The 13,496-nt window shown below is 48.9% G+C and overlaps 1 protein-coding gene across 7 annotated transcripts in view; it reads right to left on the bottom strand.

Annotated features, from left to right (window-relative positions):
- The window catches only part of ADCK1 (aarF domain containing kinase 1), a 133,605-nt gene that overhangs the window by 14,251 nt on the left and 105,858 nt on the right, over positions 1–13,496 (bottom strand). For all 7 annotated transcript variants that reach the window (XM_019552120.1, XM_019552119.1, XM_019552118.1 and 4 more), the window contains one exon: positions 11,095–11,211. In XM_019552120.1, the coding sequence (XP_019407665.1) occupies positions 11,095–11,211 (117 nt within the window). The remainder of the gene's footprint in view (positions 1–11,094; positions 11,212–13,496) is intronic.

Raw genomic sequence — 13,496 nt, 5'->3', positions numbered from 1 at the left:
CTATTGTGGTGCCTTGCCACTAGGCTGCTTTCAGTAAAAGTTTACTCTGGGATGGAAGTGGACAGATACCCCCTATACCAGTTCAATTTACCAGTGGGGTTTTACCCCTGATTCTTTTAAGGGAAATTCTACAAGATTAGGAAAAGTTACCCCAGTGTAGAGGTTTGCATCCTCTGTCCAACTCTCTTTTTTTTTTTTTTTATCATTGTCATGCCAATTACATTGATGTAAATTTGCCATATATCTAGAAACACAGGTACTCATCTTAGGCACCTTCAGAGTTTTCTTCTACTGTTTTATTAATATACAGTGCTTTGTAAACTTACTGAACTATCTGTGACACCTGTACAGGGTGTCACAGGTGAAGAGAGACATGTGGTACATGGTCTCATTTCTGCTTGTAGGCTGGATGGCTTATGTAATTAATTGACACAGTACAAACTACAAGCCACAGCTATCTCAATGGAATCTGCAATTGGGCTTTTGAGCTGTGCTAGCTAGTTATTTCCATTATAGCACACACTGTGAGCTTCCTGCCCATTTAAAACATCCATCGTTCACACAATCTGCTGACCAAGAGGTCTCCGGGGAGATGGAGACAGACCTTCCACTAGGATAAACAGGGTGGGTCCAAATGAAAGATTTCACATAAGGATAGTTGTATTTAGGGGGGCATCTCTTTAATTGTGGGGGTCTATAAAATAACTTGCTTTAAACATTTCTGTTCTCCTCTATCTTCCTGCACCAAACATGCTATAAACAGCTTCAAAGTGCCTTGGACACATGTTTGCTCCATCCCAGGCTGCGAACACCCTGATGTCCTGACACAGGAACAGTTCCGTTTCCAAATGATCCTGCTTTTAATCCTAGCACAACTACCCTAGCTTCATAATTCACAGCAAGCTCCTTCCCCTGCAACCAACCATTCTCCCTGTGCTTCACTCCTATCATCCAAATCCCAGTTGCATTCACATCCTAAGCTACACTCGCACATGAATAAGTAACTGTTCCACGGGCAGATATTTCAGTGTTTGCACTTGTCTTTAGAAATCAAAGCCTTCCCTGATTAAATGCCATTACAGTCCAGCGCTCGGACGGATCCAGAGAGATTAATGTGCTTTTGGGCAGCTTTAATGATAATCCTGCTACAGACGGCATTAAGTAAATGTCAGTAACCTGGTTTGAAGGGAGTTTTCACCTCAGGGATCCTTTCCATTTAGAAGAGAAAGGCTCAACTTACTTTTCAAGGTTGCATTGCTACATAAGAGAAATCCTTCTTAGTGAAAGCTTTTCCCCCACCCAGCTAAAAATGTTACAGATATGGTGTGGTGATGAGTGATATAGATAAATTAGACAGAAAGACAGATTAGGCAGATAGAAGAACAGACAAAGTTTCTATGGGATCAATGCCTCTTGTTGAAAGTCAGATCTCCTGATATTAAAGGTTGTATTCTCCACCACATACTTCTTCCAGGTTTTGCACTCCAAGATCCATACTGTTATTTTGCTGACAATCCATAGTAGTCGATTTAAAAAAAAATAAATAAAACCCTCCAGATGTGTAACTGAGCAGCTCAGAGGTAACTGCAGACATTTACCCAGCCAACACCAACACCAACACCAAATCCAGGCACAGAGCTTCAGTAACTGCCGATGCCAGACAGGTTGACAATGGCCTTGTGATTTTCTATCCTGCAGTGACAAAGTCTTCTGAGACGCCATCTTTTTGTTTGGTTTGGTTTTATGTTTTAATTTTTGTTTGTTTCTGTTTTAGTTCATTTTTGTTCTTTATGGCAATGTTTTCCATTTTTTAATAGAGTTTGTGATATTTTGGGGCTGGCTCCAAATCAGCCCACTCCGAGGTTCCACTGCAACATGGAACCTGAATGCCAAGATGTGGCAACACAGCTCCCCCAGTGGCCTAAATAGGAAAGGATGCAATGAGAGCCAAAATGGACTTTTCAAGCAAGTCTCCAACAGAAGCCCTTCCTCCAACCAAAAGCTTCTGTGACTTAGAAAAAGTCTGGGAAGCTTGCTCTTTAAATTATCCTGTCACACCCTTGTCCCAAAAGAACACCAGGAAAACCTGCATTCGCTGAGACTCCAGCTCAACTGGAAGGAAGCAGTCCTGGAGAACGCACTAGAACACCTGTCCCCTGGGCTTTTTCAGACAATTGTGCAGTCCCAAGCAGTGAGGAGGAAAATTAGGAAGCATCTGAACTTTAGAAGCATCTGGCCCCTACACAGACCATCTGGATTTTCCGAACCTGAGGGGGACCCTCTGCCTTAGGTCTTTGAGGAAACTCAGCTCCAAATCTGGATGCAAATTCCACTCTTGAACCCTGTTTCTCATAGTCCCAAACCAATCCAACCAATCCAAACTCCCCAAAACTTGGACAGCATTCCTTGCTGTTCTCTTACCATCAGCCATGGAGCAAAGACCCAGTTCTAGGAGGAAGGAATCTGCATAAGACACAACTCCTCAAAGGAAGAGAGAAGGCAGCTCATGCTGCTTTTAATTTATTGCCACGATTGGCTGTGTGTGTAGGTTCAAACTCGCTAATGGAATGAGCTGGTCTCAGGTCCTAGTGGGCTGACAGTGTGATCCAGCTGTATTTGTCATGACTGCTTAGTCCTTGTCTGGGAGCAGCTACTGAGGTAGACAGTTATATATTTCTACAGGCTACACCCACAACTCGCATGAAAATCTATGTTTCCCAAATGCTGCTAGGTCACTCTCTTTTCATTTCTCTTCAGCAAGAAGTTATCTGTGCTCGCCTGTTAGCATATCAGGACTCCCACAATAAGTAGAGGGAAGCATTAGACTCCAGTTCTTAAAAAATGGTACCAAGTGGCTGGATTGGAGAGTCAGGCATGAAATACAAAGACTTCTATGTCACGAATCCCAATACCACCTCGGGACAGAGCCAAGAAACAGGGTGCACTGGGGAAGGAGGATCAAGAAGCAATAGGATGCACAGTTTTCTGCCCCCTCTCAGTCTAAGGTGTGTCTAGGGTACCTGTCACTTCAGGTTTTAAAAGCTGTAGCTTTTAAAGTATCTGATCATGTCAGACTTGGGTCAAAGCCATTTTATCTGCTAGCTGTCCTGCAACCTCCATGTGAAATGAATAGCTATGTCTCAGACAAGCTCTTGGGGCCAGAGTTAGGGGCCAAAAGACCTTCAAAACTTAGGCTCTTATTACACATCATAAACTTCACATGTACAGTTAGACCCTGAAATCACCAGCCTTAACAGGGATGGCAAAGGCTGAATGGACCACTTGCCAGGAGGGAGCTACCTCACAGGAGTTGGAAGAAATCCTTCCCTCCAATTACTCATCCTGCACATCTCAGAGAAGGAGGAGAGCACAGGGAGGCCTTCAGTCTCCAGCACTGCCCATGTGGCACTTCTCCCCAGCACAAGGCCCTCTCAGAAGAGTGTGTTTAAACTATGCCCCGTGGAACCCTGGGCTCCTGCAACAGGTCCCCGGGGCTCCGCAAAGAGACTGGGGGTAATGCTGGAGCAGGCTGGAAGGCGGTGCTCTGCTACTGCCAGGCCAGATCACCTGGCTCCATGTCAGCTTACGTGGCTTGGGGAGCCAGGGGTATGGGTTCTGCAGCAGCAGAAGTGATATGAAGGGGTTCTGTGACTTTAGGGAGTTTGGAAACCACTGCTCTAGAAAGAACTCACTGCACAGCAGCCCAGGTGCTGAGGAGCAGGCACCCACCGTGACTCTCACAATGGGTAGGACAGACAAGGATGGATCTCAGAGTTAATCACATTGAAATGTTTCCTAATTACGTTTCCGTGACTACAGCTGGCTGCTCTATTTTGAAGGGTGGTAGCAGCCAAGTGCGATTATGCAAATGATGGATACCAGGCTGCACAGTCCCCACTGGGGAGAAGTGAAGGGAAGCAGGCAGGTGACCTGCAGTGGTGGGCTCTTTCAGCCCTCCCTGATTGTTCACAGGTGGGGGAGCAGTCTTCAACCAACCTAGTGACCCAAATATGTGCAGCAAGCCCAAAGGCTTGAACTGCAGCTCTGATGCGAGTGTTACTCATGAGGTTCCACGTCTCAGCTGACTAACAAATGTGTGCACCAGGGTTGGAGGGGAGCAGGGAGGGGGAGAGGAAAGGAAAGTGCAAGAGAGGGGCCATACTGCCACCTGCTGGTGAGAATCTGGGTAAAAAAAACCCTTGAATAACAATGGCAGCCTGACTAGATGTCTTGCTGGGAAAATACAATGACCTCTACACTTGGCCTTGGCTTCTGGCTTGCTCACCACAGCACTGCCTCTATTTGCAGTGAAAAAGTCCACTTGGTTTTAATCCCAGCATTTCCCCTACTTAATTCCAAAAGAAGTGGTGGCAGCTGCCTGCCTCACTGCCCAAGGGACCTTGGGTAGATCACCATTGATTCCCGATGGGCCCAGAAGTAGAGGAAGAGGAAATTTATAGATCAGCTAAAGAAGAAGGTCAAGGAGGCACAAGTGCTGGCCCCCATGTGCCAAAGGTTTTACTGAAAAATTTACATGTTTTCTGTATTCACAGAGTGTATGAGATCTGGTGGCAGCTGTGAGGACACAGTGAACATCTTCACCTGAAGTGGGCTGACAAGCTCACAGGTCCCTTCCCCTGCTAGTTCTTTGGAACATCTTTAATTGACGCTGTGTGAACTCTGCCATGGATAAAAAGGGAGGAGGGGGAGGAAGCATCCAGACTTCAGAGTCAGGCAGATGGACGGATTAAGTACAATTGATTTTATGCCGTAGCTCTTTGATAGCTAGTCAACCAAGTGGTGCTTTGAGGCTCATCAATAGCGCACAGGGGAAAAGGCAGGCAGCACAGACTCAATCAACACTCACTGATTGGGAGGGGAGGGTTAACACATTGTTCAATGATTCAAAAACTTTCCCCCAAGCCTGGTCTCAGCTCCTGCAAGGGGTAATGTCTTTCTTTCCTACAGACTCTTTCAACCCTGACAAATCCAAAGTGCTTTACCAACTGCCCTCAAAGCAGAGAGGAGAAAGCAGAGGAAGGAAAAGGAGGGATATCCCAGTTTATGGATTTTATAGACATTAGGGCTGGAAGGGACCTCGGAAGATCATCAAGTCCAGCCCCTGTCTCAGGGGCAGGAAGTCAGCAGGGGTCACAGGATCCTAGCAAGATAAACATACAAATGTCTCTTAAAGGAGTCCAGAGTAGGTGTTTGCATCACCTCGGGCAGCAGTCTGTTCCAGGCGTTTGGGGCCTGTACTTCTGTACTAGGACAGTACAGAAGTTCTCCTTTACGTCCAGCCTGAAATGGTCTAGGAGGAGTTTGTGACCATTTGACCTTGTCATCCCTTGGGGCGCTCTGGTTAACAGGTGTTCCCCTGGTGTACACCCCTTATATAGTTAAAGGCAGCCACCACGATCCCCCTGAGCCTGCGCTTTTCCAGGATGAAGAGTCCCATGGCTCTCGGCCTCTTGTCATAAGGTCTGTTTCCCTGACCTCTGATCATGCACGTGGCTCTCCTCTGGACTCTCTTCTCCACATGAGCTTCTCTACATCCTTTTTAAATTGTGGAGCCCAGAATCGGATGCTGTAGTCTTGGTGCACTCAGCCTCACCAAGGCTGAGTGCAGCGGGAGGAAGACATCCTGGGATTTGCTTGAGAAGCATCTATGAATGCAAGCCAGAGTTTTGCTTGCTTTACCAGCTGCAACATCACATTGGTGGCTCATATTCATCTTGTGGTCAATCATGACCCCCAAGTCTCTTTCAGCCGTGGTGCTAACAAGCGTAACACTGCTGAGCCTATTAGCATGCTGCGGGTTTTTCTTCCCAAGGTTTTGAATGCCATCAGGTTTTTGCCCACCCATTTTCTGACCCTGTCAAGGTCGGCCTGGATCACCCTCCTGTCCTCGGGTGTGGACGCTTTACCCAAGTTTGGCATCATCAGCGAACTTAGCCAGTCCACTTCTGATACCAATGTCCATGTAATTAATGAAGATGTTAAACAGTACAGCCCAAGGACAGAGCCTTGGGGGACTCCACTGGTCACAGCGCACCACGATGAATGACCACTCTCTGGGTCCAACCACAGAGCCAATTCCGCAGCCATCAGCCTGTGATGTAGCCAAGGCCGCAGTTGGCCAGTTTTTCTATGAGATGATCATGGGATACCAGATCAAAGGCTTTTTTAAAAACAACATATATGATGTCAACCTCTCCTCCCTTGTCCAGGTGATGTCACCTGGTTGTAGGAGGAGATGAGATTGGTCAGGCAAGACCTACCTGCAACAAATCCATGCCAGCTGTCCCTCAGGATGTTGCCAACAGCCAATTTGTCAAGAATGGTCTCTTTGATAATTTTTTCCAAGGTCTTCCCTGGGATAGAGGTCAGGCTGATGGGCCTGTAGTTCCCCAGATCTGCCTTCCTTCCTGTGGCAGGGCATTGTGGGTGCCTGCCACTTTAAGAGCTCAGCCAAGCAGCCAACAGGTGCTTGATTGCAGTGGCCATTTTAGATCTCAGGCCACCTATATAAACAGAACAATATGCTGCTGGCAGGCCACAAGGCTGCACGCAACATTTTGGAGGTAAGGGCAGGAGCTGTAGGGGATGGCTAGGAGGCTCCTGGTCCTGGGCATGACCTGAAACTGCATCCTGCCAGGAGTGGGTGGCCTGGTGGGGCTCTCAGTGGAGTGGGAGCCTCCAGGAAATGCCAGGCCAGTTACCACCCCAGTGAAAGGTGGGTCAGGGCACCTTAATAACCCGAGTTCCCACAACCGGGTGGGTTACCCCTAATAGGGACAAGAGGGCAGACCCAAGAGAGAGTGGGCTGGAGGCGCAGAGGCCCAACTTACAGTACCCTCGACTGGTCAATGCTGGGGCCAGGACCAGAACAGTCAAAAGGGCCAGGGGTGCACTGCGAGAGACACCCAGAGCTGAGGGCCTGGGATTCCAACTGGCCTTGGAGGCGAGGCCAGGGCCTGCATGGCCAAAGGTCCCAGAGGGACCACACCCGAGAGGGAAAATAGTTTCAGGGAGCTAGGCAGCCCTGAATGAGGGTGGGGTAGGCTGACTGAATTGAGAGATCTTACAGGGGTCCTGATTTGAGGATTCTGGGGCCCAGTGTGGGGCTGGTGAGATTAACATTCATGGATGCCATCTGTAAGGCTTGGGCTGTAATGCAGGGGAGGAATGGAGTTGCAGATAGCGCCCCCTGGCATCAGGGCAAGAAATGGGCAGCCTCCCACCTAATTAACAACTTAATTAGATTATCATCAAGGCATGGCAGGTGAGAAGGTGGGCGGTTGGTCCAGAAACAGGAGGGCGGGGCATTGGTAGACTGGCCCTGAGAAGCCCCCCTGTTACACTCCCTTTCTTGAAGATAGGCACCACACTGGCCTTCTTCCAATCTTTGGAACTTCGCCTGAGTGCCATGAGTTCTCAAAAATCCCTGCCAGTGGCTGAGCTATGGTGCCTGCCAGCTCCTTAAGTCCCCTGGGGTGTAAACTGTCTCAGCCAGATGACTTGAAGGTGTCCAGCCTCTCAAGGTGTTCCTTCACATGGTCTACATTGATGAAGGGTAACAATTCTCCCTCACCCTGGCCATCCCATACTGTATTAAGCAGGGCCATGCCTTGGGGCTGGTGAAAAACCCATTAAGCAGGTTGGCTTTTTCCTGGGCGTCAGTTGTCAATTGTCCCATACGGTTTACCAGGGATGCAACGTTACCCTTGCTTTTCCTCCAGCTCCCCACATACTAAAAAAGGACTTTTTATTGTCCTTGATACATGGAGCCAGCTGGAGTTCAGTTGCAGCCTTGGCTTTCCCGGTTCGCTCCCTACAGGTCCAGACCAGTGCAGAAAACTCCTCCTTTGAGGTGGATCCAGTCTTCCATCTTTGATAGGCTTTTCTTTTTAAACACAGGAGCTCCACTGCAGAGCCAAGGGGGCTGCTGTGCCCTTTTGCTTCCTTTCCTCCAAGACAGGATAAACATTATTTGTGCTTCCAGGATTGCTCATTTGAGGAGCAACCACTCAACCTGAATTCCCCTCCCCATCTGGTCATGTTCACCAACAAGGCTCCTGAGCTCATCAAAGTCAGCTTTTCTGAAGTCAAGGACTTCTGCATTGCTGACTGACTTGCCAGCTTTACAACAGATGGTGAAGGTGATCAGCTCATGGTCACTGTCTCCTAACCTCCCTTCGACCATTAGGTCGCTGATTAAGTCATCCCCCATTGTCAATACCAGGTCGACCACCGCTTTGCCTCTTATTGGTCCATAGACTTCTTGAGTCAGATAGAGCTCATCCATGCACATGAGGAAGCTTTGCGGCTGTTCACATTTGGCCAAGTACTCTTCCCACGAGATGTCTGGGTAGTTGAAGTCTCCCATGACAACCATGCACCAGGAGTGTGCAGCCAGTTCTCTGGCAAATTCCTGGTCAAGCTCTTGATCCTAGCTAGGAAGTCTGTAGTAGATTCCCACCATTGTGTCCCCTGTGCCACATTCACCGTGGATTTTAACCCAGAGAGTCTCCAGCAGTCCACCCTGGGTGGCAATATCAGTTTCCAGGGACGTGTAGCTTTCCTTGACATAGAGAGCTACACCCCCACCCCTTTTGTCCACATGATCTCTCCTGTACAAGGTATAGCCATCTATACCTGTGGCCTAGTCATAGGTGAAGCCCCACCAGGTCCCTGTTATCCCTATGAGATCGTAGTCATTCTTGTTTAGCAGGAGGACCAGTTCCTCCTGTTTATTCCCCAAGCTCCTGGCATTGGAGTGCAGTAATGTAAGTGTCCCATTGGGGGCCCCTGCCTGCCCTACACATCGTTCTGGGGCTGGGGTAGAGGTGGGTTCCCTTAAGTGCCTTAGCCTACTGGGTTTGCAAGTTGCCCAGTGGGCTCACTGTGGCAGTAGTCCCCCCCATCCCCTGGCGGGCTAAGTTTAAAGCCTGGTCAAGCAGGTCAGCCAATCTGACTAAGAAGAGCCTCCTCCCCAGCGCAGTGAGGTGGAAGCCATCTCTTCCTAGCAGACCACTGCCTCTATCAAACCAAAGAGCGGATTATGAGTGTGGAGGCAGAAGCCTTCATGATGACACCAGAGCCACAGTCTTTGGTTAACTACCTCAATCCTCCTCTCCCTCCTCAGCCCATAGCCCAAAACTGGGACGATCAAGGAAAACACCCAACCCCTTAAGCCCCACTCCCAAAGTCCTGTAGCATTTCATGACCCGGCTGGGATTGCTCAGAGCCATGTCATTCATGCCCACATGAATAAGGAGCATAGGGTAGTGATCGGTGGGCCGGATGAGTTTTGGGATCCTCTCGGCTACATCCCGGATACAGGCTCCCAGGAAGTGCAGACCTCCCGAACTAAGGGATTGGGGCAGCAGATTGCGCCCTCAGTCCCCCTCAGGAGGGAGTCTCCCACAACAACCACTCTACAAGTGGCCTTAGGGAGAGCAGGGATGGTAGCTGTGAGTGAGCCTGCATTGTCTGCGGGAGCTGGCAGCTCTGCAGGCTCTACTGGGTCTGCAAGAGGTTCATATTTGTTGCAAAGCTCCAGAGGGGAGGGGACCTTGGTACAGCAGGCCTTGGGGCTGTTGACCACCTTGGTCCAACCCCCTGGCTGGACAGTATGGGAGATCCCCAAATCCTCCCTTATCCTGGAAGGTGACCTTGGTCTACCCTCAGACTCCAGGGGGTGAAGGGCCTGGCAGTAGGAGTCTATCTCCCGCTTGTCATCCCTGATGGCACGCAATCTCTGGACTACGGCCTTGAGCTCCTCTATCTGGTGCCCTAGAGACTCTAAAGTAGAGCAAATCTCACACGGGGAGGTGGCCATGCTCCTGGTCGCATGTGCCTGGAAACGTGCCAGGCAGCCCCTACAGCCAAGAGCCAGAGGCTCCGTCTGCATGGAGCCTGGAACCATGGGTTTCATCTGGGTAGACACCTCTGAGGTGCCAGAGGTGGAAGCTTCAGACTCCAAGGGGACCCTCGGGGTGCAGCATGTGCCCATCCGCATTGTGCCACTGATAGTCCGGCTACTGATGGGACTACCTTCCCTAGGGCTCACTGGCAGGGCCTTGGGCCCTGGGCCCTCCTACTTACCCTCCTGGATGGCCTACTTTCCCCTGTGGAAACACCTGCAACTTCACAGATGGATCTGGGGCTCAAGGATTGGACTCTTAAGTAACCTCAAGGCCCATCAATGAGCCATGGCAGGGATCATGCTTGAGCTGAGGGATTGCTGATGACCATCTTTATACCCCACACAGGAATTACTCAACCACCAGTAAAATGCAGTCACCTCTGAGATGAAATATTCCTGTTGTCTGACTGAGTACAGAAACATTACATACCGATTTAGGAAAGAAAACAAAGGAAAACAATACCCAATAGCAACTACAGAGAGGGACAGGGCAGGAGCTTAAGGAAAGCAGAATATAAGCTCCATAGCTAGAACGTGGGTCAGCAAACTGAGGTTGACATTATGACTTTTTCAAATGAATTAATAACCAGAGTCAGTTATAATCTCTGTTTTACTTCTCACCACATAGGGACTCTAGGATCTTGTTAGGGATAGAAGTGAAACTCCCATTACTGTTGGGTTTTTAGATCTAAAGTGACACTTTCCTAAAGCACACAGCTAAAATCCTGACAAAACACAAGGGAAAGAGAGAGGTAGCTACAAAATGCCCAGAGCTGAGACTGTTTCCAGAATAAAAGGAACTACAATCATGGAAAAAACTAAGAGTCCATTTAGCATCTGAGCATTCTGATCAGCCCTGCTTCCTACAGCAGACCACACCAAGTACTGGAGATATGAACTCCCTTTGCTCAATCTGTGCACCTCAACATCCTGCAGGATATGTGAGCTGAAGATAACCTTCCTGACCCCTCCTTCCGTCTGTTGTCTTTCTGGTTTAGAGGCATCACTGCAGATGTTCTATTTATGTGTATGTGTATGTGTGACATCATTTTTGGCTTTTCATGAACTAGCAACCTTAGTGCCACAGTGTCTATTATCATCACCATTCCCATCTCTACAACACCCTCAGTGCCCAACTTGAGAGATGGGTAGGAAGATGTTACCTCATTAACATCAATGCCATTCCTCTCCATGTAGGCCCTATCATTCACCTGCCCACCTTCCATGAATTCCATGAAGAGGACACGCCTTGTCGACAACTCCCAGAAGATCCTAGGGACCTGTCATAGGACAAAAAGGAATGTTAGGCCAAACCAATGGATGACGGCAGGGAATGGGGGTGGCATGCACCATGCAAGACAGGAGTGTCAAACTTACCTGGTGCCATGGGCCAAATGAGTGCCACAGGACCAGTCCATGGGCCAGATGGACAGTGTATAGCTGGCCCTGTGGGCTGGATCTAGCACATGCAGTGCTCACTCTGGCCAGTCTGGGACTACACTGAACACACACCCATGTGAGGCCAGTCTGGGACTTACATAGTGCCCATTCCAATGAGCCCAGGACTTAAAATGCACACAAAGCTTGTCCTGGAGTGGCCAAGGGGATATCACATGCAGCACAGGTCCTGAACCAGCTGGGGCAGGCACCATATACTGCATGTGTCCCATACCAGGTGTGGTGGGCACCGCATATAGTGTGTGCCCTGAGTCAGCTGGAATCAGTGCCACGTGTGGTACATGTCCTGAACCCTGCACATGGGGCTGGTCTGGCACATGCCATGTGTGGCAAGTGGGTCAACTCCAGGGGCAGCACTTCAGGCTGGATGATAGGGCTTCATGGGCCTCAGCCAGCCCACAGATTATATCTTTGACACCCCGATGCAGAAAACGAGACAAAGGAATTTCCCAGCAGAGGTAAAAAGGAGCCTGTATTTTCTTCCTGCTCAAAACAAGGGAGGCCACTAAATCCACCCACATGGCTGCCTTTCCTTAGCTGCTTTAGCTACTTTTATCACTGGTGAAAAGTACTGAAGGCAGCCATTCCCTACATGGAACAGTGACAACCTGCACAGAAGCCATGCATAGAGATACAGTACCAGGCACCTTAGGACATACAGTAGCAGAATGCTCTTAGCAGCATCTGCTCAAGTCCACATTTAACACCCAAAGCTGCAAGGTACTGATGACATCCACTGATGTCAATGGGCATTGTTAAATTCTCAGACCCTCTCAAAAGCTGGTCATATTACCTACTGCACTTCACTAAGTCACCTGTCAGTTAACTCGAGCCGGAACCAAGCCTCTTTTTGGTTGGCCATAACACAGACTTGCATAGCTCTGCATATGATAAATAATCACATCATAATTTGTATCTCAGCAGTGCTCTCTGGAACACAAATGTATCCAGGCTGACAAGCCTCTCACACGGCCATCAGCAACTGAACAGGGAGTAAAATCAAGCATCACAAATAAGGGGTTTGTCACAGAAACCCTGGGAGACCCTTAAGTATCTTGTTACAAATGTGACACTCTTACAAGTGCAAAATACCAACGCGCTTTCTGTTCATTCTGCAGCAAATCAGTCTGAATGATTTGCAAGGAAGCTGAATAACTGGCCCCAGTTTTATATGGTGAGTCAGTGACTCAGCAAATAAGTAGTCTTAAACTAGTGTATCCTTCCTTTCAAAAAACTACCAGCTAGTGATTCTCCCAAATTATTTGCAGGCTGAAACTCCCACAGATACTAGATCTGCTAGTGATTCCTTTGGGAAGAAGTTCACATTACAGAACCCCTTGGTAGCAAAGATAAGCAGTAGCCTCCTTAGCTGTCCCAGGATGTTTGCTGTATCATATGCGGTGGACTCACCAACTCCCCTATTGCAAAGCAAGGGCCCTGAATTCAGAGCCTGGGAGAGGAAAGAATTCCTAGCCACTCGTATGACTGTGGTCAAGGGAACTAGCCCTGCCACTGTGGCTCAGCACAGTTCCTAAGAAGGCTGCACTTGTTTCATAACTTCAGTTCCTGAGGGGCAACATGCAGTAGAAGTACTTCAGCCCTCACCAGGAACCCACCGCAAATGCAGTTCTCACCTCCCTCACAGCAACAGATACCTCTCTATTATGACCCACAGCTTCCTGTTATTCTAACCCTAGGCCCAACATTCTTGCAAAGTCCCTTGATCTGGTCCTGTAATGTGCCTGCTATCCTAGGACAGGGCCTCTGCCCTGTGCAATTCTAATGCCCCTGCATCCTACTGTACAACCACTCCTATATGTTTCATGCTACCTGTATAGTCCACTAGGAAAGGCAAGTGCAGTTACTCTCAATCCACTCCCCATCCCTGATTCCATCTGGATTTTTATTATTTTGAAACTTGGCAGGAGATTAAAAGACCCAGAGCCCCTCCACACAGACTCCAAAACTAACAGACCCCACAATGTTCTCCCCAGCCTCTGCACTTCAGCTCCTAAACCCACTGATCCCAGTAGCCTTAGATCACTTCAATCTGGCCCTGACATTCATCCCCATCTCAGGATTTACAGGGGCAGGTTTTAGGGCTTAT

Source organism: Crocodylus porosus, unplaced genomic scaffold (assembly GCF_001723895.1).
Source record: "Crocodylus porosus isolate Cpor-Errol unplaced genomic scaffold, CroPor_comp1, whole genome shotgun sequence".
In the NCBI taxonomy this organism is placed as follows: domain Eukaryota; kingdom Metazoa; phylum Chordata; order Crocodylia; family Crocodylidae; genus Crocodylus; species Crocodylus porosus.
Note: the sequence above shows the minus strand (reverse complement) of the source record. Positions and strands in the feature narration are given on the sequence as shown.